Source organism: Rhinatrema bivittatum, chromosome 6 (genome assembly GCF_901001135.1).
Source record: "Rhinatrema bivittatum chromosome 6, aRhiBiv1.1, whole genome shotgun sequence".
NCBI lineage: Eukaryota > Metazoa > Chordata > Amphibia > Gymnophiona > Rhinatrematidae > Rhinatrema > Rhinatrema bivittatum.
In genome coordinates, this window is record NC_042620.1 from 3,106,847 (window position 1) to 3,133,836 (window position 26,990).

At 47.8% G+C, this 26,990-nt stretch overlaps 1 protein-coding gene across 1 annotated transcript in view; it reads left to right on the top strand.

Annotated features, from left to right (window-relative positions):
* The window catches only part of LOC115093343 (adenylate cyclase type 10-like), a gene marked incomplete in the record, with an annotated part of 787,628 nt that overhangs the window by 240,633 nt on the left and 520,005 nt on the right, over nt 1–26,990 (top strand). Inside the window, 1 exon segment of the mRNA XM_029604970.1 lies at nt 12,390–12,582. Within this exon segment, the coding sequence (XP_029460830.1) occupies nt 12,390–12,582 (193 nt within the window).

Genomic DNA, 26,990 nt, shown 5'->3' on the forward strand with positions numbered 1-26,990 from the left:
TCCCAAGGTTCCAGGACCCTACGGGCTCCTCCTGGGGGGTTCCTGGTTCCCGGGTGAAGACTTGTGCCTGTGGCTCTTAAGTCCCAAGGTTCTAGGACCCTACGGGCTCCTCCTGGGGGGTTCCTGGTTCCCGGGTGAAGATCTGTGCCTGTGGCTCCGCCTCCTGAGCTACTCTACCCAGGGTAGTTCAGTTCAAGGGTTCACACCTGGACTGCAGCTTCCCAGACTGCAACAGTAATGCCCCGGTGGTTTTCCAAAACATGATTAATGACATTTTCAGAGACCTTCTTTACTCCCATGTTATTGTATATCTTGATGACATTTTAATCTTCTCCAAGACTGAACATCAACATCAATGTCATGTTAAACAAGTACTTCAACGTCTTCGAGAAAATAAGCTCTATGCGAAATTGGAGAAATGTCTGTTTCATCAACAACAATTTCCTGGCGTGTAGCCAGATGGACTCAGAACAAATGGGATAGTATCCGCGTGCTAGCAGTTGGAGACGGATCTGACGTCAGCACGGGGGCGTATATATCCCCACAGGAAGCGTAGCTATTCAGTAATTTCCGTCTCCAAAGCAGTTTGGAGTGCCTGCACGCTAGTTGAGCGTGCTTTCCAAGACTACTTTAATTTTTCTCTTTTCTTATCATTCTAGATTCTACTTCGTTTTTCCTGTCTATTCGACTTAGAGCCCCGCGCTCCTGCGGTAGATACCCAAGGATTCCTCCCACAGCGAGCTCCCGGGGTGATTGCCGTGCTCCCCCGGCGGTGAAAGTCCTCGGTCCTGCCGAAGCGCGGCAGTGACACAGCCCCCGGACAACGTTCGAGTGTAGCATACGAGGCCCTCGGTCCCGGCGTGGACGAGGTAGCGGGTGCATATCCTCAATTGCGGTGGTGAGGTGATCCCTTCCCCCGCAGCCGGAGACCGCTTGTGTTCCAGCCGGGAAGCGCCGAAGCTGGTAAGGAGTACATCTCTTCCTACGGGTCTCCGAAGCGCAGAGGATCGGCGGCGTGGCACGCCGTGGAGGACGCCATTGTAGGGCCTTGCTCAGGTACTCCGCGCCCGTAATAGGTGCGGCTTTCCTCCTCCTTGGCTTGGTTTCGGTGTATTGTTGAGTATTGAAGGCACATTGAGCTTATTGATGAAAGCCTATTAAATGCACATTGGGCATATATGTTGACGCCCGCTTCTTGCTGGAAGCCTATTGCATGCAAATTGAGCGTATATTGCTGACCGCTTATTGTTGTAAGCCTATGGAATACAAATTGAATATATATTGCTGCCCGCTTCTTGCTGTGAGCCTATTGAAGGCACATTGAGCGTGTATTGCTGACCGCCTATTGCTGAAAGCCTATTGCATGAACATTGAGAGCATATTGCTGTCTGCTTATTGCTGAACGCTTATTGACTGCACATTGAGAGCATATTGCTGGATGCTTATTACTGAAAGCTTATTGAATGCACATTGAGGGCATATTGCTGACCACTCATTGCTGAAAGCTTATTGCATGCACGTTGAGAGCTTATTGCTGACCGCTTATTGCTGAATACCTATTGAATGCAAATTGAGCGTATATGACTAACCGCTTCTTGCTGAATACCTATTGAAGGCCATTGAGTGTATATTGCTAACTGCATATTGCTGTGTGCTTATTCCATACCATTGCGTTGGTGTCTTGGCCGCCTATTGCGGTACACACATTGAGCGCCTGTTGTATTAAGCGCCTATTGCTGCCGCATATTATTGTTTAGCGCCTGTTGTATTAAGCGCCTATTGCTGCCGCATATTATTATTGAGCACCTGTTGTATTAAGCGCCTATTGCTGCCGCATATTATTGTTTCGCGCCTGTTGTATTAAGCGCCTATTGCTGCCGCATATTATTGTTTAGCGCCTGTTGTATTAAGCGCCTATTGCTGCCGCATATTATTGTTTAGCGCCTGTTGTATTAAGCGCCTATTGCTGCCGCATATTATTATTGAGCACCTGTTGTATTAAGCGCCTATTGCTGCCGCATATTATTGTTTCGCGCCTGTTGTATTAAGCGCCTATTGCTGCCGCATATTATTGTTTAGCGCCTATTGTTCAATGGATCAGAACACTGCAGAGTCTTCAGCGACGGCGCCGCCTGCTTCTGGCATTGCAGCCCTTGGCCTCTGCTCTGCATGCCACCTTAGGGCAACGCGCAGGGATGAGCCAGATTCTCTGTGTGCCCAATGTGAGGGGGCCGTGCGACCCTCGGGCCAGGACCAGTCTCAACCACGATTTGTGGACAGTTCCCCAGGGGCTACCCCGGAGTTAGGGGGCAGTCTCGACCAATCAGGCATCCCGGGGGAGCTTGTACCCCGGCGATTAGAGGCTGCTTCCATTTCCTGGGTGGATCTATTTAAGGGAATTCATGCTTTTGTACAGATGCAAACGGCTGCCCATCCAGGCCCTGCGGTTCCTGCTGTTCCTGTAGTTCTTGCGGTGGCTGTGCCTGTGGCGGCTGCTGCGGTAGCAGCGCCTGCGGATCCGGTTCCTGGACCATCACGACCTTATCGCGAGCGGGACTTCCCACCGATGGATAGTCCGGATCAGTCAGACCAGGAGGTCTCACAGGATGAGTCCAAACTCCCGGACGAGGGGGACCTCCCTCCAGGGACTGAGCCATATCGAACCATGAGGCGGTTCTTCCCTAAGGAGGATCTCTCCGACCTGGTGTCTCAGTGTCTGGCAGAATTGGATATTACAGGTCCCAGCGCTTCGGTACCCTCTGCGCAGAACCCCCTGCTGGAAGGTCTTCGTCCTACGGCCCGCCATTTTCCATTCTTACAGGCGGCGCAACAACTGATCGATTTAGAATGGGCGGCACCAGCGGCTACCTTCAAAGGGGGTCGGGCTCTGAAAAGCATGTACCCATTGGCACCGGCTATCCAGGACCTGCTGGCGTGCCCTCAGGTGGACGCCTTGATTAGCGCTGTGGTCAAGTGCACTACCATTCCGGTTGAAGGGGGGACGGCCCTCAGGGAGCCGCATGACTGGCGGCTGGACGCCATTCTGCGTCAGGCCTTTGAGGTGGCAGTTTTATCTTTATGGATCGCCACCTGCTGCACGGTGGTGACGCGTGCCTGTTTGTCACAGGTTAGAAACAACGCTCCAGCGGCGGACATGGAATCCGCTCTTTCGTTCCTTACAGATGCGGCATCTGACCTGGTCCGGACAACAGCTAAAGGGATTTCATCCTCCGTAGCCGCCAGGAGGCAGCTCTGGATCCGAAGATGGTCGGCTGATGCGCCTTCTAAAACACGCCTCACCAGATTGCCCTTCAAGGGCTCTTTTTTTTTTATTTGGCAGCGACCTTGATAAACTGGCCAGTGCATGGGGCGCCTCTCCAGTGCCCAGATTGCCGGAAGATCGGTTCCGAAGGGGCCAGCCCGCCTTTCCAAGGCCCTCCAGGGGCAGGAGTTCCCAGCGTTTCGTTTCTTACAGAGGTCGCTACCAAGCACCACGTCCTCCGGCCAGGAATCAGTCCTTTCGGACCAAGCAGCGCAAGAGGGGAGCGGGCCTGGGCTCGGGTCCTGGCCATGCCTCCCAATGAGAATCCACCGATTCATCTGGGGGACGGAGACATAGGGAGCAGGTTGACCCTCTTCTACCCCAGATGGGTCGAGGTTACGTCGGACCAGTGGGTTCTCGCCATTATCCGGGAGGGATATTATCTGGACTTTCATCATCTTCCTCCGGACAAGTTTGTGGAATCTTTGTGTCCCATACACAAGAAGGCAGCATTGGAAGCTACCCTGGCGAGGCTCCTGTCCTTGAAAGCCATCATCCCAGTACCTGCCTGGGAAGTGAATTCTGGCCATTATTCCATTTATTTCATGGTACCCAAGAAAGGGGGTACCTTTCGACCTGTCCTGGACCTCAAGTCAGTCAATCAATACTTACGGGTCCCGAGGTTTCGCATGGAAACTCTACGCTCCGTCAAGGCCGCAGTACAGCCAGGGGAATTCCTCACGGCATTAGACCTGTCAGAGGCATACCTGCATATCCCAATCCATCCGGATCATCAGCGCTACCTACGCTTCAAGGTTCTAGGCCGCCACTTCCAGTTTCGGGCTCTGCCCTTTGGGTTGGCGACGTCGCCACGGACATTCACCAAGGTGGTAGTAGTAGTAGCGGCGGCACTCAGGCGGGAAGGAATTCTGGTCCATCCCTACCTAGACGACTGGCTGATCAGGGCGAAGTCACGAGAGGAGAGCCTTCGGACCACCGACAGAGTGATAGCCCTTCTGGAAAGCCTGGGCTGGGTTATCAACCTCAGCAAGAGCTGCCTACAGCCTTCCCAGTCACTGGAATACCTGGGAGTACAGTTTGACACCCGGGCAGACACGGTCAGTCTCACAACCAAGAGAATGTTGAAACTTCAGCAGCATATCCAGTATTTGATGGGAGCCAGTCGACCCACAGCCTGGGATTATTTGCAGGTTCTTGGTCTCATGGCATCCACCCTGAAAGTGGTACCTTGGGCGAGGGCCCATATGAGACCTCTACAACACGCCCTGCTCTCTCGCTGGAGCCCCCGTCTACGGACCTACTCCACGCACCTACCTCTACCAGCCAGAGTGCGGACCCAGTTACGGTGGTGGTTGCAGTCCAACCATATGAGCAGGGGGTCGAAGATGTCCTCACCCACGTGGATCTTGCTCACCACAGATGCCAGCCTGAGCGGCTGGGGTGCACACTGCGAAGCACTCACCGCACAAGGGCGGTGGAACAGAGAAGAGTCGGCGTGGAACATCAACCGTCTAGAGGCCTGGGCTGTCCGATTGGCATGCCTTCGATTTGCTCACAGACTGAAGAACAGAGCAGTCAGAGTGATGTCCGACAACGCCACCATGGTGGCATACATCAACCGTCAGGGCGGAACCAGAAGCCGACAGGTATCTCTGGAGATCGCCCCTCTGATGACTTGGGCAGAGGTGAATCTTCAGGACATCTCCGCCGTCCACATTGCCGGGAAGGACAATACCACAGCAGACTTCCTCAGCAGGGAAAGCCTAAATCCAGGAGAGTGGCAGCTCTCACTCACAGCCTTCCAGATGATTGTGGATCATTGGGGGATTCTGGACATGGATCTACTGGTGGACAAGTCCAATGCTCAAGTACCCAGATACTTCAGCCGCAAGCACGACCCATGCTCCCACGGAATCGATGCCCTGGTTCAGCCATGGCCTCCAGGGACCCTGCTGTACGCCTTTCCTCCGTGGCCTCTGCTGGGCGCTGTCATCCGCATGATTCAGAGACACCGGGACCTAGTTCTTCTAGTGGCGCCAGACTGGCCAAGAAGACCCTGGTACGCGGACATGAGAGGACTACTGGCAGGGGAGCCCCTTCCCCTGCCTCCTCTCCGGGACCTTCTACATCAAGGTCCCATTCTTCAGGAGGATCCGGCTCAATTCTCTCTTACGGTATGGCCCTTGAGAGGGCTAGATTAAAGAAGAGGGGTTACTCGGAGCCCGTGATTGATACCCTCCTCCGAGCTCGCAAGTTTTCCACATCCCTCACCTACATCCGGATCTGTAGAGTATTTGAAGCATGGTGCGACACTAACGGCACCAATCCACATGCAACCACAATCCCTATTGTGTTGGATTTCCTGCAGGATGGACTTCAAAAGGGTCTCTCCCTCAGCTCCATCAAGGTTCAGGTGCCTGCGCTGTTTTGCTATGGTCCCAGGAGGGATGGCAAGACCATCGCCAAGCACCCGGATGTTTCTCGCTTCCTGCAGGGAGTCAAGCATATTCGTCCGCCACTGAAGTGGCCTGTGCCTTTGTGGAACCTCAACCTTGTTTTGAATTTCCTCGCAGGATCCACCTTCAGACCCCTTCGGGGCCTGTCTCTTCGTTCTCTATCCTTGAAAATGGTGTTCTTGCTGGCTGTATGTTCAGCCCGCCGCATCTCAGAGCTACAAGCATTGTCCTGCCGTGATCCCTTTCTCAGAATCACTCCTGAGGCTATCCATCTTCGTACGGTTCCCTCCTTTCTACCTAAAGTGGTTTCACAGTTTCATCTTAATCAAACCATCTCCTTGCCTACCACGGCGGGTCTGAAGAAATCTGAAGAAGGGCGTTTATTGCGCCATCTCGACATTGGCAGATTGCTGCCCAGATATTTGGAACTTACACAAAACCTACGAAAGACGGACCATCTGTTCGTCCTGTACAGTGGGAAGAAGCTGGTTGAAGTGGCCTCGCGGCCCACCATCGCCCGCTGGATTAAAGAAGTTGTCAGAGCAGCGTACGTAGAGGCCGGGAAGTCTCCGCCTCTACAAGTCAAGGCTCATTCTACCAGAGCACAAGCAGCATCTTGGGCAGAATCCGGGATGCTGTCGCCTGCGGAAATCTGTAAAGCGGCGACGTGGTCCTCCCTCCATACCTTCTCCAGGTTCTGTTGGCTGGATGTCCAGGCCAGGGAGGACTCGGCATTTGCGAGGGCAGTACTACATGGGCCTCAGGCAGCCTCCCGCCCAGGCTGGGAGTAAAGCTTTTGTACATCCCATTTGTTCTGAGTCCATCTGTCTACACTAAGGAAAAGGGGATTATCAGGTAGTAATCCCAACATTACCCTTTCTGGGATATATTGTGTCTCAAGATGGTCTCCGCATGGACCCTGACAAACTTAAGGCTATACTAGTGTGGCCTCAACCACTGGGGCTGAAGGCTTTACAGCGCTTTTTGGGCTTCTCCAACTATTATCGCCAATTTATTCCTGGTTACTCCACACTAGTTGCACCTCTCACTACTTTAACTAAGAAGGGAGCCACGAATCGCACTTGGCCTTCTGAGGCTATTCAAGCCTTCCAATGTTTAAAAGAGGAATTTCTGAAAGACCCCTGTTTGCAACGCCCTGACTCAGATAAGCCTTTTATTCTGGAAGTTGACGCATCCGCCCTAGGAGTTGGGGCAATCCTTTTGCAATCTTCTGACTCAGGGAAATTAGGCACATGTGCCTTTTTTTCTAAAAAAATTTCTCCTGCTGAAAAGAACTATATCATCAGGGACCGGGAACTGTTAGCTATTAAATTAGCACTTGAAGAATGGGGTCATCTGTTGGCGGGGGCTAAATTCCCCATCGACATTTATACTGACCACAAGAACCTGGCCTATCTGTCCGATGCTCAGCGTCTGAATCCACGGCAGGCCCGTTGGGCACTCTTCTTCAGCAGATTTCATTTTAGATTGCATTTCCGCCCTTCAGAGAAAAATGTACGCGCCGATGCGCTATCCAGAAGTTTTCTCCCTGATGACAATCCTGAGCCACTTCGGCATATCATCGATCCAGCCCGCATAATCGTGGCAACCACTCTGACTGTTCCAGCAAGGAAGACTGTGGTGCCCAAACGCTTACGCCTTAAAGTACTGCAATGGACCCATGATTCCCTTTTTTCTGGACACCCTGGCATGCTCACTACTAAGAACCTGGTTTCTCGCCACTATTGGTGGCCACGATGGGCAACTGACGTTAAAAAATATGTGAATCATGCCCCACATGTGCAGTCCAGAAGACCTCTAGACAGAGACCTACGGGTTTATTACAGCCTCTTCCGGTTCCTAAACAGCCCTGGACTCATATAGCAATAGACTTTATTACTGATCTCCCCCTTTCGGAGGGTAACTCTGTAATTTGGGTTGTAATTGATCGATTTTCCAAAATGGAACATTTCATTCCCTTGCCCGAATTACCCTCTGCACCAGAGTTGGGGCGGGTGCTTGTACAGCATATCTTCCGAATCCATGGGTTGCCAGTTAGTATCGTTTCCGACAGGGGAGTTCAGTTCACGGCACGTTTTTGGAGAGATCTCTGCAAAAAATTCAGGATAGATCTAAATTTCTCTTCCGCATATCATCCTCAGTCTAATGGATTAACAGAAAGGACAAATCAAAAACTCAAGACATTTCTACGCTGTTATGTTAACCAACGCCAAGACGATTGGGCCTCCTTGTTGCCTTGGGCTGAGGTTTGCCATAATAATCATGTTCATCACGCTTCTACATCGTCACCCTTTTTCTGGTTTTTGGAAGACATCCAAGAATCCCTCTTCCCCTTACCGCCTCTTCGTCCTGCCCAGCAGTGGAGCAAATAGTCCATTCCATGATTACTTTATGGGAACAAACGCAGGACCTGCTACGAAAAGCTTCTATTCAGATGAAAAGACAAGCAGATAAAAAGAGGAGATTGGGAATTCCGCCTAAACCGGGGGACTTGGTGTGGTTGAGCACCCGTAATCTCAAGTTGCGGATCCCCTCTCTGAAATTTGCGCCTCGGTTTATTGGGCTCTTTCCCATTGACAAACAGATCAATGAGGTCTCTTATAAACTTCGACTACCATCTATATTGCGCATTCATGACGTGTTTCATATTTCATTATTGAAACCAGTAATATTATCCTGGCCTTCTAGAAGGAAGAAGTTGAAGAACCCATCTGTTTTACCAGATAATAACCAATATGAAGTAAAAGAAATCCTGGATGTCCAACGGGTAAGGGGAGCTCTACAATATTTACTTTCATGGAAAAATTATGGTCCGGAGGAGAACTCTTGGGAACCAGCCCATAATATAAATGCCCCTCATTTATTACGAGATTTTCATAGACGCTTTCCACTCAAACCTCACCCCAGGACCAGGGGAGAGAGCCTTTGTGGGGGAGGTAATGTTACCTCGCAGCGTCCTTGGGCAGGGAGGGTACTTACCGTCGACCAGCAGAGACTGCCAGCGGTAGCGCGGGCCGACACAACTCGCACGCAAGCTCCGCCCACCAGCCGACGTCAGACACCCTCCTGGAGATCAACGCGTTTGCGTGCGAAAAAATACTATTTAAAGAGCTGAGCCCAGCACAGCATTGCCTCAGCTACAGGCTTGCTGTGCTGGTTCTCAGTCGTGTTTGCTACTTCCTGCCTGCTGCCTAATTTCCGACCCGGAGTGCTACTGGACCTGTCTGCCTGCTGCCTGCCTTCTGACCTGGAGTGCTACTGGACCTGCCTGCCTGCTGCCTGCCTTCTGACCCGGAGTGCTACTGGACCTGTCTGCCTGCTGCCTGCCTTCTGACCCGGACTGCTACTGGACCTGCCTGCCGCCTGCCTTCTGACCCGGAGTGCCTACTGGACCTGTCTGTCTGTTGCCTGCCTTTTGACCGGAATTGGAACAGGACCTCACCTGCGCTGTACTGCGGTGACGCAGTACTGGGCGACTGGCCTTGCTGCAGAACCCAGGACCGACTGTGGCTAGGTAAGACTGGGGGTTATTCTGGGATCCACTATCTACAAATCGTAACACAATGCTTATGTTTTATCCTATTTTCTTCAGATGGATCCTTCTTCCAATTTTTGAAGGATGATTTTTGGCTAAAAAAGCCTCTTTCACCTCACCTTTTAACCATGCCGGTAATCGTTTTGCCTTCCTTCCGCCTTTCTTAATGCGTGGAATACATCTGGACTGCACGTCTAGGATTGTATTTTTAAACAGTGTCCATGCCTGTTGAACACTTTTAACCTTTGCAGCTGCACCTTTCAGTTTTTTTCTGTTTTCCATTTTTTATCAAAGTTTCCCTTTTGAAAATGTAGTGTTAAAGCTATAGATTTACTTATTGTCCCTCTTCCAGTTGTTAGTTTAAATTTGATCATGTTATGATCACTATTGCCAAGTGGTCCTACCACCGTTACCTCTCTCACCAAATCTTGCGTCCACTAAGAATTAAATCTAAAATAGCTCCCTCTGTCGTTGGTTCCTGAACCAATTGCTCCATGAAGCAGTCATTTATTACATCCAGGAACTTTATGTCTCTAGCAAGTCCTGATGTTACATTTACCCAGTCAATAGGGGTAATTGAAATCTCAGAAAATAACAAAGTGGAACTTAAGCAATTTTTTTATATAGTAGCTTAAGAAGGTGTCAGCAAGCCTGACGTTGTGTGACTTATTTTCAAAGACACCAACCGGTCTTTTCAATCATTCACCTTCTTGAAATTTTAATGCTTTCAAAAATATTTTTATAAACTTTTTTTGCTTTATATTTAAAATAGTCCTCCATTCATGAAAAAACAGACTCTTGAAGAGTTTTCCTTTTACATAAAATAGCCCAACACGGCCAGTGTTTCACTGATTAGCTTCTTCAGGGGCATGTAAAGAACATATAAACAAGAGTCTTTATCCTGTGAAAACGATGTTATACTTAGAATATTGTTACCATAAAGAAGATGATGAAATATATACTTATCTTGAATTAATCAAGCTACCCGTTCAAAAGGAGGTAGCGTTTCAACCTTTTATCAACCGGAACAGGGAGGAGGAATTGAAGCCGAGGCTCGCGTCTCTTTAAATCCTCAACTGCTCTATGACGTCACTAATTATGTAAAACATCCATGACGTGTCTTCTTACAGTGATCTGTCAACCATAATAAACAGTGATAACAGAAAGTCAAAACTATCCTAAAAAACCATGCAAATCTAACTCAGCATTCAGTCCCATTGGTGCAACTGTATTTAATCTGAAAATCCAACGCAGCTCAGACTGTAACAAGAGACGCTCTCGATCTCCACCGCGCCAATGTAGTGGGACATGATCGATGGCACAAAATTGCAAATCAGCAAAAGAGTGTCCAAATTCTGTACAATGAGTCACTAAAGGTTCATCTTCTCTCACATTATTGATGTTTGATCAGTGTTCGATCATTCTTGTTTTTAATAACTGTTTTGTCTTTCCGATGTATAGATGCAGACAGGGGCATTGTATTAAGTAAACAACCATAGAAGAGTTGCATGTAGTATTATACTTCAAATAGATCTTATAGCCGGAATTCACAATCAAACAATGTTGAATTGACATCGATGACCCACATACTGAGTAATTATGACATGGATGATGTGATCCAATAGGATCTTCATGTGATGTCGGGTCAATTGGACGTTTGGATTCTAATCCAATTGATGTCGGGTGGAACAGGAAGCATTTCAGAGAATGCTACCCTGGAGGTTCTGGATTTCAACTTCCTACCTAAAATCCTAAATTTGGCTTCCAGAACTTCTCTCCCACATTTTCCTATGTCGTTGGTACCCCCATGTACCATGACAGCCAGCTCCTCTCCAGCAATGTCTGTAATCCTATCTAGGTGACGTGTGAGGGGGAACCACCTTCGCACCAGGCAGGCAAGTTACCAGGTGGTCCTCACGTCCACCAGCCACCCTGCTATCTACATTCCTAATAATTGAATCACCAACTATGATGGCCGGCCTAACCCTTCCCTCCTGGGCAGTAGCCCTGGGAGAGTTGTCCTCAGTGCAAAAGGACAATACATCACCTGGAGAGCAGGTCCTTGCTACAGGATCACTTCCTTCTACACCAGAGTGATGTTCTCTTACTTCAAAAAGTAAACTAAGCTTAAAAACTACAGGTTCCTCTTTTACAGTTTTCCTTCTCTCAAGAGTTTGTGCATCACATTTCGAGTTTTCTAGTTAGCAAGACGTATTCAAACAGAAGCCCAGTGCTCACCCAGCCAGATGCTCAGTCTCTCAGCCAGATGCTCAGTCTCCCAGCAGATAACCTTGACTTATAAATGGATAATGTTTCCTACGCTGTGAACACTGTCAGATTGTCCTCTCTATGTCCAGGGCTTTTCTTTACAAATGTTTCCAGGCCCTTCGCCCCTCTCTTGTTTCCGACAGTTTGACTGTTTAATCCAGCTCATTTCCCCAGTTGACTTCAGGTGACTAACTAGCTCTAATATGGGGTAATGGCTCCAACTACCCAAGAACTACCCCTCTCAGAAGGAGCCTCCCAAGCATGATCTCCCTTCCTATCAGCTCAGAACCCTCAGTGCTGCTTGAACTTCAGGAGAGGCACACTTACTTTCTCACGTTTGGTAGACAGCTGCTTGTGAGGCTGAGCATCCGGCTTGTCTGTAACAAGAAAGATGTTTTCCATTAACAGCAAGATAATCAGCCACATATATCTTCCCCTTATGGAGTCATGCACATGCTGAGAAAAGGCTTTTCCAGATGGCACTGGAAGCACTTGTGTGACTGGTTATCCTGACATCCACACAAGACACCCATTACAGAAGAGCAGCTTGCTTACGATACAGTACCAGGTGCTATCTTTTGAAACTCCCTGGGATTTTTATCCTCATTTATACTCTCCAGCCCCCCTCGGCCAACCAGTGATGGTCCTTGGTCAGTGACCACAAACCATGACTCCCTCTAGATTTAAACCCAGATTCCTCTGCATGACATTGGGCCGACTTATTCTCTGGTAGTTAATTCTTTGTTTCCTGTTGCACTTAGCATAATCTCCCTGAGAAGTAACTAGTGCTAAGATAACTGCTGATGTCTTGGTTCTTGGTTCACAGGGTTGTGGCATTGGAGCTGGCAAAGATGAACCGTAAACAGTCATTTTACACCATGCAGACCATGATGGCCATGTTCTTTCGCATTGATGTTTGCAAGGGCTATGCTGAGCGGGAGAGAGTACTGCAAAACAAAATCTCAGACCCAGAAAATGAAAAACTTCTCTGCCTTCTCAACAGTCTCTTTCTGGTCAAGGTAATTCGGAGCATGTGACATTGGAAAGATGCCATAACCCCTAGACACAGTTAACTTGTAAAGTGCTATAGCTCCCAGTGTTTCTCTGGGGTATGCTGCATCGATAAGGCACTATTGCCTCTGAAGTGTTCCAGATCAGAAGGCACAAAATCTCCCATGGTGCTGGGTTAGCAAGATCCTGTATTCTCGTGGTGTGCCGGGCTAATAAGGTACTGTATCCCCATGATGTTCAGTGTTAGTAAGGTGCTGCATTCCTCATGGTGTGCTGGGTTAATAAGGTGTTATATCCCAGCAGTGTGGTAGGTTAATAAACTGTTGTTTTCTGTGCTGTGCTGGTTTAATAAGGTGCTATGTGCAGGGTTGGTAAGATTACGTATCCCCATGATGTGCGGGGGTGGTAAGGTGCCGTATCCCCATGATGTGCAAGGTTGGTACGGTGTTGTATCCCCATGGTGTGCAGGGTTGGTACAGTGTCCTATCCCCATGGTGTGCGGGGGTGATAAGGTGTATCCCCATGGTATGCAGGGTTGGTAAGGTGTATCCCCATGGTGTGCAGGGTTGGTATGGTGTCGTTTCCCCATGGTGTGCAGGGTTGGTACGGTGTCGTATCCCCATGGTGTGCGGGGGTGATAAGGTGTCATATCCCCATGGTGTGCAGGGTTGGTACGGTGTCGTATCCCCATGGTGTGCGGGGGTGATAAGGTGTCGTATCCCCATGGTGTGTAGGGTTGGTACGGTGTCGTATCCCCATGGTGTGCGGGGATGATAAGGTGTCGTATCCCCATGGTGTGCGGGATTGGTACGGTGTCGTATCCCCATGGTGTGCGGGGTTGGTACGGTGTCGTATCCCCATGGTGTGCGGGATTGGTACGGTGTCGTATCCCCATGGTGTGCGGGGTTGGTACGGTGTCGTATCCCCATGGTGTGCAGGGTTGGTACAGTGTCCTATCCCCATGGTGTGCGGGGGTGATAAGGTGTATCCCCATGGTATGCAGGGTTGGTAAGGTGTAGCCCCATGGTGTGCAGGGTTGGTATGGTGTCGTTTCCCCATGGTGTGCAGGGTTGGTATGGTGTCGTTTCCCCATGGTGTGCAGGGTTGGTACGGTGTCGTATCCCCATGGTGTGCAGGGTTGGTAAGGTGCCATATTCCTGTAGTATATTGGTTTGTTAAGTTACCATATCCTTGTGCCTTATGGAACTGTTAAAGTACTGTAATCCCCATGGTGTGTTGGTTTAATACAAGCTCTATTCTTGTGGTATCTGGGGTTGGTATAATCCATCCAGCTAACTTTGGTGTTGGTTGGTAGGTTCCTCAAAGTGAAACTTTTTCCCAATTGAGCTACTACATCTAGATTCCACTGCTCAAACTGTAGGCAGTTCTGCATCAGGGTTTGGTCAGTGAATGAAAGTTATTTGGCTAGCGCTGAATTTCTTTAATAGCTAGCTATCTAGTTATAGCTGTCTTAAACCTTACTGGTTAGTGACCAGTTTTCAGCTGGTGCCTAAGACCTCTGACTAAAAATTAACACAGGGGTCAATACTGAAAGTGGTTTGTCTGCCTAAGCCAGAGAAAACACAGAATTTAAAACCCTGCTGGTCTGGACATCATGGACTTAGCCAAACTTATTAGCTGGATAAGAAGCCAGCTAAGTCTAATCGGTCTGGGAATGGTGCATGGTGGAGTGCCCTTATCTGACTAAATAAGCTGGATAACACTAATTTTCAGCACTATTCAGTTAACATAGCCCCCTAACTTTAGAAAGGCAGCCCTAAAGTTAACTTCATAAACATATCCAGAAAACGTCTACATAGCGGGTATTTTCAGTGGTGCACATCGGCATGCATATTAGGAAAGCCTGTACGTACCCGGATGAGTCTAGACTCCTGGTTTTGCCTCCCCTCCAGCAGATGGAGACAGAGAAGTTGACAGACTCTGCCCTATATCCCGAGGTGCCACCTACAGTCCATCAGTATTTCTCTGTCTCCAGCAGATGGTGGAGGTGCACAACCTACAGTCTGAACTAGTGTCTTAGTGCAGGTGGTAATTTAGACAGATAGTTATCCTTTTAAAAAAAAAAAGAGAAGAAGATAGGATTTCTTCATAAAATATTCATACAAAAAGGACAGAGCGGAGACAGTCTTTAGCCTCCCAGGGGGTTGCTAGGTCCTGAGGGAACCTGTTACGGTCCTGAGCCGGGCCCCGGGATCTCCTCTTACCTCGCGACCAGCCCGGGCCGCTGGAAGCCTCCTTCGGCCGCCTAGGCCTGAATTACCGCCTGCCGCGGCATTCTGTCTGCGAGGGAGACGCTTCCAATCCTCTGTCGCTGGCCCTGCCCCCTAGGCGCGCGCACGCGCAGGAGGCTCCAGATTTAAAGGGGCCAGTGTGGGAACTGAAGGACAGCCCTAGTGATGATGTCAGATGCTGCAGGGCTATTTAAACCCTGCAGCTGCCTCAATGCCTTGCCTTGCAACGAGGTTCACTCTGTTAGAGTTTCTAGTTGCTGCATCTGGATCCCTGATCGTCTTCAGCTTCTGACTTCTGGCTTCCGACCCTGCTTCGTCCACTGACTCCGGCTTCAGCTTCCGTCCCTGGCTTTGTCTTCGGCATCTGACTCCCGGCTTCCAACCTTGGCTCGTTCCTGGACTCTGGCTTCAGTCCTCTCCTCTTCCTCAGGTATCCTGTTCTTCACTCGCCTGGAGGTTTCGCCTAAGTCCCAGCGGCTCGGGTCCTCACGGGCTCCTCCCGGGGAGGCCGCGAGCTTCCAAGGGTGAAGTCTCTTCAGACCTCTTGAGCTCAGCCATTTCGCTGGACTACCTCTTCAGGCTTCTCTTCTGGTACTCAGTCGCAGAGGATCGCACCTAAGTCCAAGAGGCCCGGATCTCTACGGGCTCCTCCTGGGGGGACCTCGGGCTTCCAGTGGTGAAGCCTTCTCAGGATAACCTCTTCAGCGCTGCCTCCCGGCTGCAACGTCCACTGTGGGCTCCCCACAGTGCAACACCATCTGTCTCTGCCGGTCCAAGGGTCCACATTCCTAACAGAACCATCCCCCTTGGTTACAGAGGCAGCTGTGGCTGAAGATCGAGGGCCCTATTGCCAGTCCAGAGCAGCACTGGGGGTGACACAGGGAGCCCGGCTCATTCTCCCCAGTAGGACCAGGACCCGAAGGCTATTGGGCAAGTTGAAAAAAAAAGTATAAATTTTAGAGTTTTAGTTTTTCCTTCCCTTGGACTCTCCCTTTCCTCGCAGTCGAGTTTGACTCCTCCGTATTGCCTTTTGCCACTATTTTCATCTAATTTTAGCTGCAGGAAACTTGTTTTGTGAAGTAAAACTATGCTGCGGAAAGCAGTGTGCCGGGCGTGTGGCGCTGTGCGTGCCTATCGCAGGACAGACTTTGCTCTAGCTGTGTGTCCGGTGGAGAGGGAGCTTCCACGACCCCTAAGAGGGTCGTTTTGCAGGTCCAGTCTGTCTCCGGAGCTTTTGGGGACTTGCAGTCTCCTCCTGTCAGCCTGTTCCCGCTGAGCTCGGGAACGGGCGCCATGTTAGACTCGCTCGAGTTAGCGAGGTCAGTGGCACTGGCAACAGCGGGGAAGGGGAATCTCCTGCTGCCTTTGTCTCTGCAAACAATGGTCCCTGAGGGGAACAAATCAGGAGGGCTTGGTTCAAAAGTCAGTGTGGATATCCCCGAGGGGGATACGGATGATTCCTCTTCTGCCTCTTCTTTTTCATCAGATTTTGCGCTGCTGTTGCACAGGGCCTTTAAGGCACGAAAATCAGGGAGAAAGAGGGCGCTGGACAAGTACCTCTTATCAGACCCTCTGGCTAGGCCTAAGAAGCAGACCAAGTCTTCTGAGGTCATAGAACACTCTAAGTCAAAGTGGCAATTAAGGTTAGTGACTCTTCAACGTACTTCAGATACATCTACAGATTCTGACGACCAGGATAATTTGGATGAACCATCTCAGCCCCCGAGGGGGGTTGATGGTGACACGGAACAGCCACAGGGAGCCCCGCGTGGGTCCCATGTGTTGGAAGGGGACGACCCGAAGGTGGTTCGACTCTTTAGGAAGGAAGAATTGGGGCTTCTCATTCCCTCTATTTTAGGGGAATTGGGTATTGAGACCCCCCTGGAAGAGTCTCGGCTGGGATCTACTGACCCAGTGTTGTTAGGTCTCTGTGGACCACCCTCCTCCTTCCCTTTTCATTTTTAGGCCATGGATTTGCTTTTCCAGGAATGGGACACCCTGGACTTGGGCCTGAAAGTTTCAAATGCGATGGATAAGCTATATCCTCTGCCAGAGGAGACTTTGGAGCTTCTTCGAGTACCCAAGGTGGATCCGGCTGTGTCTGCTGTTACAAAATAAACTACCATCCCGGTCACTGGTTCAACTGCTCTCAAGGACTTACAGGATCGTAAGCTAGAGCTTCAGCTAAAGAAGATTTTTGAGGTCTCAGGGCTTGGGGTCTGAGCGGCTATGTGTAGTAATTTTTCTTTGCGAGCGGGCCTTCACTGGGTGCAACAACTGCAGGCCAACGATTCGCTATCTGAGGGAGAAGCCCTCCAAGCTGAGCGTCTTGAGGCTGTCATTGCTTATAGTGCAGACGCCCTTTATGATTTACTTCGCACATCTGCCAGAACCATGGTATCCACCGTCTCTGCCCGTCGTCTTTTGTGGTTGAGAAACTGATTGGCGGATGTTTCTTCCAAATCCCAGTTGGGATCTCTGCCTTTCAAAGGCAAGCTGCTGTTTGGCAAAGAATTGGAGGATCTGATTCAGTCTCTGGGAGACAATAAAGTTCATCGATTGCCGGAAGATAGGCCAAAGCTGAGAGGTTCTTTTTCTTCTAAGTTTCGATTTCATGGGGGTCGAAGGTCTAGAGCACCTCGAGCGCCCACTTCCTCTTTTCGACAGAATTCCAACAGACAGCAGTCATGGTCTCAGTCCTTTCGTGGGCGACGCTTCAGTAGATCTGTAACACCCAGTTCACACAGGGCGGAAAGCCTTCACAATGATGGGCAGCCGGTCCATTCCCTGGTTCCGGTAATAGGGGGCAGATTGTCTCTGTTTTACGAGGAGTGGACCAAACTCACATCGGATCAGTGGGTTCTCTCTGTGATAAGACACGGCTATGCTTTAGATTTTGCACGCTGTCCCCGCCATTGGTTTCTGGTCTCTCCCTGCGGTTATGCAACAAAGCGTCGGGCGGTAAGGGAGACATTGCAGTGCCTTCTCGAGCGCAGCGCGATCACTCCTGTTCCTCCATCAGAACAATGAAAGGACCGTTACACCATTTATTTATGTATTTATTTATTTATTTATTTATTTATTTAAAAATGTTTATATACCGCCTTTACAATTCAAAAGAATTAATCAAAATGGTTTACAACCAAACATACATAATGAATAAACTTAAAAAAAATAAAACAAATTAAAATTAACATTAAAATAATAGTACAATAAACATTCATGCCCTACGACTTTAAACAGTAAAATTGGATTGAATGTAAAGTATTATTTCTTATGGATATTATCTGTTGAAGGTAGATAGCGACAATGTGGGAGATAAGTGAGTGTTAATTTTATGAATTAGAGAATAAACTATAGGCTTTCTGAAATAAGTAGGTTTTTAAACTGTTGTGTAGAAGGAGTAAGGCGGAAGAAATCTGGGAGTGAATTCCATAAAACAGGGCTTGGAACTGAAAAAGCCCTTTTTCTAGTTAATTCATGTTTTGCCAATTTGATAGTAGGTACATCTAATAGATTTTTGGAGAGAGATCTGAGATGTCTGGAAGGTTTGTATATACGGAGATTAGTGCATAGCCAGGTAGATGAAGTATTATAAAAAAGTTTGTAATCTTAAACGACTACCTCATCGACGTGAAACCAGAGATATGTGCAATCACTGAAACGTGGTTAAAACCATCAGACACAGCAATAATTAATCAATTACCTACAGAGGTTTACGACTTCTTCTCGCTACCTCGTCATAAAAAAAAGGGAGGAGGTATTCTTTTAGCAACTAAAAAGGACCTCAGATTCTCTCTACAACAATCCAATTCCAATTCAAAACTTGAATTCGGCTTTTTCACCTCAGCCAAGCTCCAAATCCTTCTCGTATATGCTCCCCCAGGACTCCTGGAATCAGATGCTTCACCCCTGATCGAATTAACCTTTTCCCTCATCAACTTTGACTCGCCAGCTATCATTCTAGGTGATTTCAACATGCACGTAGATAACCCTACCCCATCACCTAACTGTGAAACACTACTCACAGCCTTTTCAGCGCTAGGCTTCACTCAATTAGTTAACAAACCTACCCACAAAGCCGGCCACACGTTAGACCTGATCTTCGTTAACGCTGCAATCAAGCCTGTATCTATCCCAGATTGCACAAAGGTCCCGTGGTCAGATCACTACCTCATAACAACTTCATTCTCTATAAAAGATACTAGCCCGGCTTGCATTCCTTCGCCCTCCTTCACATACAGGAAAACTTGCTCCCCAGAAGACCTCAATAATCACCTATCACCACAACTCCACCAACTGGACCTTACAGATCCGAACTCAGCACTTCGATCATGGAATACAATCACCGAAACTATAGCTAACAAGCTATGCCCTTCAATTACAAAAAAACCACACCAGAATTCCTCCAAAAGACAGCCCTGGTTCTCCTCAGAACTAAGAAAGCTCAAACTCCAACTAAGACAAAATGAGGCTAAATGGCGCAAAAACCCAGGAACCAACACCCTTTTAATCTACAAATCATCTCTGCATCAATACAAATCAAGCACCTTAAGATCCAAGAGGGACTATTACGCCTCGAAGATACACGGCCTTGTATTCGATGCCAAAGCCCTCTTCAGCTATGTAGCCAACCTCACACAAGTAAACCAACCAGAGATTGCACATGACCAAGCTCAATCGAAAGCGGAAGAATTAGCTCTATTCTTCAGCAACAAAATCAACACTCTTCTATCTCAGCTCCCCACTAACCCCACTGTTCCACTAACCACTCCTCAACCCTCAATCAACCACACTCAGTTAGAAGAACTGGATACAACTTCATCCTTGGAGATCCAAGGAATTCTAAGGAAAATGAAACCTTCCTCCCACCCTTCAGACCACATCCCAGCCAAACTACTACTATCAATTCCAGATTCTATCTCCAAAACCCTGGCAGATATCATAAATTGCTCCCTCACACAAGGACTCTACCCCGACAACCTCAAACTAGCCTCACTCAAACCCCTTCTCAAAAAACCAAATCTTGACCCAAACGATCCTAACAACTTTAGACCGATAGCCAACCTCCCCTTCATAGCCAAGATAATGGAAAAATTGGTAAACTCACGACTCTCAAACTACCTTGAAGACAATAACCTACTATTCCCATCACAATACGGATTCCGTAAAACCTTAAGCACGGAAGCCCTCCTCATCTCTATGACCGACCACATTATCCTAGGCTTAGACAAATCCTTCCTTCTGATCCTACTCGACCTTTCGTCTGCATTTGACACGGTCAATCACTCTCTTCTCATCAACCAACTAACAGCCATAGGTATCTCCGGCACTGCCCTATCTTGGTTTAGAACCTTCCTCAGCAACAGAGGATATAAGGTTAAGATTCATAATAAAGAATCCACTCTTCACCCCGCGTCAGTAGGAGTCCCTCAGGGCTCATCCCTGTCTCCTACCTTGTTTAACATTTATCTGTTACCCTTATGTGAACTCCTCACTAACCTCAATCTCAAACACTTCCTCTACGCCGACGATATTCAGGTCCTGATCCCCATCAAGGAGTCACTCGCAAAAACTCTGTCTCACTGGGAAACCTGCCTCCAAAATATCAAACAGCTTCTCACAAGTCTCAACCTGATACTAAATTCATCAAAAACGGAACTTCTAATCATCACACCAGAAAACAGCTCCCTCACACACACTCATCCAACCTTACCAAACACTACACAAGTGAGAGACCTAGGAGTTCTAATTGACAATCACCTAAACCTGAAAGCGAACATCAACAAAACCACCAGAGACTGCTTTTATAAGCTCCAAGTGCTGAAAAGAATACGACCTCTCTTCCACACTCATGACTTTAGAACGATTCTACAATCAATCATTTTCGCAAAGCTGGACTATTGTAACACCATCATGCTTGGTCTCCCTTCATCACACACCAAACCATTGCAAATGGTCCAAAATGCCTCCGCCCGTATACTCACTAACACCAGGAGAAGAGAACACATAACACCTATCCTGATGGGCCTCCACTGGCTGCCTATCCACTTCAGAATAATCTACAAGGCCATTCTCACCATTTTCAAAAACATCCATCAATTAGCCCCAATCGATCTCCATATCCCCCTCCAATTACACTACTCAACAAGACCGACAAGAGATGCTTACAAAGGATCACTTCAAGTACCTCCAGCCAAAACTACCAGACACATCACGCTTAGAGATCGGGCCTTCTCCACAGCTGGTCCAACTTTATGGAACTCCATTCCCCCGGATCTTAGAATGGAACCCAGCATCTCAACATTCAAGAAAAGACTCAAGACGTGGCTGTTCACGCAGGCCTTTCCAAACTCCAACATTACTTAACTCCCTTCAATCAACATACTTCACTAGTAATAGCATTAATAGCCACCCCTTATAATGTTATTATATATATATATAATTATCTGATCTATCTGATCTTCATTTTCCTTCTTACTCCAAGTTATTGATTCCCTGTTACATGTAACTGCTTTTCTGCACTATTGTTCAAATTGTAAAGTTTATTTTAATTGCACCCCTGTTTCTTGTGAACCAGCTTGATGGGACTATCGTCTTGAACGTTGGTATATAAAAAAAACTTAAATTAAAAAATTAAAAACTTAAATAAGAGAATGAATAATTGATAATACTTTGAATTGAATTCGGTATTTAATTGGCAACCAATGAAAGGAGAGTATGACAGGTGTTATATGATTTTGGCATGAAGTTCCTGCGAGCAGCCGAGCAGCAGAGTTCTGAATTAATTGCAAAGGGTATAAAGCAGAGTCAGATAAGCCTAAGAATAGAGCATTGCAATAGTCCATACCTGAAAAAATTAGAGACTGCAAAACAGTACGATAATCTTTGAGAAAAAGGAAAGGTTGAATTCTTTTCAATAAATGTAATTTATAAAAGGATTTTTTTGTAATATTGAAAATATGATTGGCCATAGAAAGGTCAGAATTAATTGTGATACCTAGACTGATAGTAGAGGTACTAATAGGGATTAGAATACCTTTGAAATTTAAATGAGAAGGAGGCCCTACAGTGGATTCAGAGATGGATGAGAGGTGAGTAATGGTAGTTTTTGAAGGATTCAGTTTTAAACGGTTGTGGTCTAACCATGTATTAATAGTAGAGAGAACCAGAGATATTAAGGAAAATGTTTCTGACCATGAATTTTTATAGGGGACAAGCAACTGAATATCGTCTGCATAAATTCGGAAGTAAACGTTTAAGGTTGTAAGAATGTGACAGAGAGGAAGCAAGTATATATTAAAAAGTATCGGGGATAGCGAAGAACCTTGTGGTACACCAGTAGATGAAATGTATGAGTCTGAACAATGATTATTAACTTGTATGTGTAAATGACGATTAGTTAGAAATGACTGAAACCAAGAAAGAACGGTGGATTGAATACCTATGGACTGTAAACCTGATAAGAGTATTTGATGATTCAGGGTATCGAACGCTGCGGAAATATCTAAAGAAATGAGAATATAGTCTGTGTATGCGTCGAAGCCACGAAAAACTGTATCAAAACAAGATAGTAATAAAGTTTCTGTAGAGTGGCCTTTGCTAAAACCGTGTTGGCCTGCATGCAGAAGATCATTGTCACCTAGATAGTTGGAAAGTTGTTTTAAGACTACTGATTCAATAAGTTTGTAGTACCAAAAAAGGAGGGGACCTTCCGGCGCATTCTCGATTTAAAGCGGGTCAACAGATGTCTTCGGATACCCCGCTTCCGCATGAAGATATTACGGTCCGTCATTGCTTCAGTTCGGCAGGGGGAGTTTCTAGCATCCCTGGATTTGACGGAGGCATATTTGCACATCGGGATCTGGACCGATCACCAGAGGTTCCTGAGGTTTTCCATCTTGGGCCATCATTACCAGTTTCGAGCTCTACCTTTCGGCCTTTCTACCGCACCCAGGATGTTCACCAAGATAATGGTGGTGGTGGCAGCGCAACTACGCAGGGATAGATTTTTGGTGCATCCGTACTTGAGCGATTGGCTGATTCGAGAAAAATCGGAAGCGCTGTGCCAGGAGGCGATACACAATTGTTGTATGCGCTCGGCTGGGTGGTCAAGATGACCAAGAGTCGTCTATTTCCCTCCCAATCATTGGAATTTCTGGGGGCGTTGTTCGACACATGACGAGGGAGAGTTTTTCTGACGTCCGAATGCATTGTCAAATTGCAAGGGCAGGTGCGAGTCTTGTTGTCCAAGCATTCTCCGAAAGTTTGGGATTACTTGCAGGTCCTGGGATCCATGACATCGACCCTGGAACTGGGTCGATGTCCTTTACAATTGGCATTGCTTTCCCGATGGAATCCGGTTTCCAAACAATTTCATCTTCTGTTGCCGCTGAAGGATTCGGCACGGTCCAGCCTGGATTGGTGGCTACTCTCAGACAACTTGAGCTGCGGAGTTCCCTTGGTGGTCCCAGAATGGACGGTGGTGACTACAGATGCCAGCCTTTCTGGTTGGGGAGCAGTTTGTCTGCGGAAATCAGTGCAGGGGCAGTGGTCCCAAGAGGAGTCCCAATGGTCCATCAATCGTCTGGAGACCAGGGCAGTGCGACTGGTGTTGCAGGACTTCCTTCCGCTCCTCAGGGGGAAGTCTGTCAGGATGCTGTCCGACAAGGCGACCATGGTGGCTTACATCAGTCACCAAGGCGGAACCAAGAGCCAGCCAGTGGTGCTGGAAGCTCGCCAGTTAATCAGCTGGGTGGAGCAGAACCTGGTCAGCATAGCGGTGGGGTCGACAACATTCAAGCGGATTTTCTCAGTCGACATCGTCTCGATCCAGAGGAGTGGGAGCTGGCCAACGGAGCTTTTCAGCTTATCTGCAACACGTGGGGCACACCTTGCATAGATCTGATAGCGACGTTCAAGAATGCCAAGGCCCCACGTTTCTTTGCTTGCCGCAGAGACATGGGAGCAGAGGGAGTGGACGCTCTGGTACTTCCCTTGCCAGTGAATGTCCTGCTTTATGTCTTCCCACCTTGGCCTCTAATCAGCAAAGTGCTCAGGCGAATTGAACTACACCCGGCAGAAGTGATCCTGGTGGCTCCCGAGTCCATGGTTTGCGGTTCTGGTCAATCTAGTGGTGGAGGGTCCTCTACGGTTCCCAGATTGGCCGAACCTGCTTCATCAAGGACCCGTCTGTTTCGACCAGGTCGATCGCTTTTCTCTAGCGGCATGCTTTTGAGAGGCAGCGTCTGAAGTGCAAAGGGTATTTGGACGCTGTGGTGTCTACACTTTTGAGGTCACGTAAAGCTTCCACTTCCCTGTCTTATGTTCGAGGATGGAAGGTCTTTGAGGCTTGGTGCGTAGACAGGGAGATTGTGCCTACTCGAGTGTCCGTGCCGGATATTTTGTGTTTCCTTCAAGCTGGCTTAGCTAAGGGATTATCCTGTAGTTCCTTGAGGGTGCAGGTGGCAGCTCTTGGTTGCTTTCGCGGTTCCATCAGGGGGTGGCTTTGGCTGCGCATCCAGATATCTCTCGTTTCCTTCGGTGAGCGAAGCATTTACGTCTGCCAGTGAGATATCTTTGTCCATCCTGGAATCTAAACTTAGTTCTTACGGCTTTGTGTGCTGCGCCCTTTGAACCTTTGAAAAGAGCAACTTTGAAAGACCTTACGTTGACAGTGGTTTTTCTGGTGGCAATTTCCTCTGTTCGTAGATTGTCTGAGCTTCAGGCCTTATCATGCAAGGATTTCGGATTCTGGAGTATCCTTGCGAACGGTTCCTTTGTTTCTCCCCAAGGTAGTGTTCTCTTTTCATTTAAATCAATCGATGGAGCTTCTGTCCTTCTCCAACCTGGATCGGTCTGATCCTCTTTCTAAAGACTTGAAGAAATTGGATGTTCGTAGGGCTTTGATGTGGTATCTGGAGGTTACCAACAGCTTTTGTGTCTCCGATCATCTCTTTGTGCTCTGGAATGGCCCAAAAAGGGGTAATATGGCATCAAAAACCATGATAGCCCATTGGCTGAAGGAGGTTATAAAATCGGCATATTTACTATGTGGTAGGCCCTTACCAGTGGGTCTCCGGGCACATTCTTCTAGTTCTCAGGCGGCTTCTTGGGCAGAATGTCAACAAATTTCTCCACAGGAGATTTACAGAGCGGCTATCTGGAAGTCTTTACATACCTTTGCCAGGCATTACTGACTGGATATCCAGGCCCCGGGTGCAGGTAAATTTGGAGAAGGTGTGCTGAGAGCGGGCCTCTCCGGATCCCATCCCAGCTAAGAGAAGCTCTGGTACATCCCAGGAGTCTGGACTGATCCGTGGTACTTCAGGAGAGAGAGGTGATATTCACACTCTTCTATTAATATACTAAACATTATTCAATGCAGAAAATGTGAAAAGAGTTGCTACATCAGTGTCAGGGTCAACTATAGAAGACAAGAAAAATATCCATAGACACAAAATGCAGCATGGAGAAAATCCGCATGATACTCCTGTGGGGGACCAATGAGTGTAGGATCAGTATAACTCCTGTGGGGGACCACAGCATCAGTGAGCATAGGATCAGCATAAATCCTGAGGGGGACCACTGCATCAATGAGCGTAGGATCAGCATAACTCCTAAGGGGGACCACTGCCTCAATGAGTGTAGGATCCGCATAACTCCTGTGGGGGACCACTACATCAATGAGCGTAGAATCAGCATAGTAATAAGTACCTTCAAAACTACCAAAGCACATAAGGCATTTGAAATTCAAATAATTAAACACAGGGAAGGGCATATTCAATAAGATGTTGAACAGATGTTATTCAACTAAAGTTAGCTGGATAACTTGTCCTGAATATTCAGTGGAATTAATGACAGCAGAAGGGCCGCCCAGGTCACGGTAGGCTGCAATCCAGGGTGAAAGGTTAAGGACATTAACAAGTACATTTTAAAAGGAGCGCGTTGCACCCATAAACATACATATTGAACATGCGAGCAAAAATACGCACAATACGTGTACCATTTAAAATATCAGACCCTTGCGCCCTAGCAGACCAATGTAGCGCCCCACCCTCCCCCAAAACCAATGCCGAGTTGAAAGTGCCCCCTTAGAGTGGAATATATAGAGAGAATGTCAGATTGGCCCTTTAAAAAGGCCTCTCTCTCTTCCCCCTGCCCCCTCCCCATGCCTCAACAGGACCAGTAGTAGGTGGGTTGCCATAGTCGGCCTTGCAAACGTCTTGGCCCCACCCTTTTCTGCCTCGCATACTTCCCGGCTTCTTATCATTTGCGTGTGGCCCACATAGTTGTGACTGGGGCTGTTTTTGCACGAGCAATGCTTTTTTTTTTAATTTATATTTTATTAAGATTTTAAACAATTTTACATTTGCAAAAAATCAAGAAATGGTTATTGAGTTAGAAGAACAAAATTATCAATAACATATATCCTAAACTCTTAGAATTTACACTCAAAAATTAATAGTCCTCATTATGGGAGAATATATCACATCGTTCTTAATCAATAAAAAGCAAAAACTGTAATATTTATACAGCAATATGGAGAATAAACATTTTACAGACTTATACCTCAACCGTGTTCTTTATCCCCCAGAAAGGTGTGAAAAGGAATAATCTGGGGGCTAACCACAACTACTATATCCTGCTTGGAAAAACACCCTGTCTCATTCTTTTTTTACCCTTCCTGCCAATAGGCAAAAAGTTTATTTTTATTCAGAGATATGAGTTCTTTTCTATAGAATTATATTTACCAATGATTGATATAGCACTGCATGCAGAGAAATAAACCAGACTGTATTGTTGTGTCCGTCGGTGCCCGACGCCTTCTCTCCGCCCTCCTTACCTCTCTGGCGCCTCCCTCTCCAACCGCGGGAAGATTGGCTGCAGCGGCGTTCTTCTGCCGCAAGTCTTTGGGCGTTCCTGGACCAGCTCGACGCTGCTATCCGCCATGTTCCTGAAGGCCTAGCGGCACGCGCGCGGCATGGCCCCAACTGAAGTACTGGCAAAGGCGCAAACCTCGGGGGCGTCCCCTGAAGATGATGTCACCCGCGACGGATATTTAAGGTCTCAGTATTTGCTAACACATCGAGTTAGCAAGGATTGACAACGGACTCGCTTTGTCTTTCTAAGCAACTCTGCCTCCTCGGACTTAACAGAGGTAC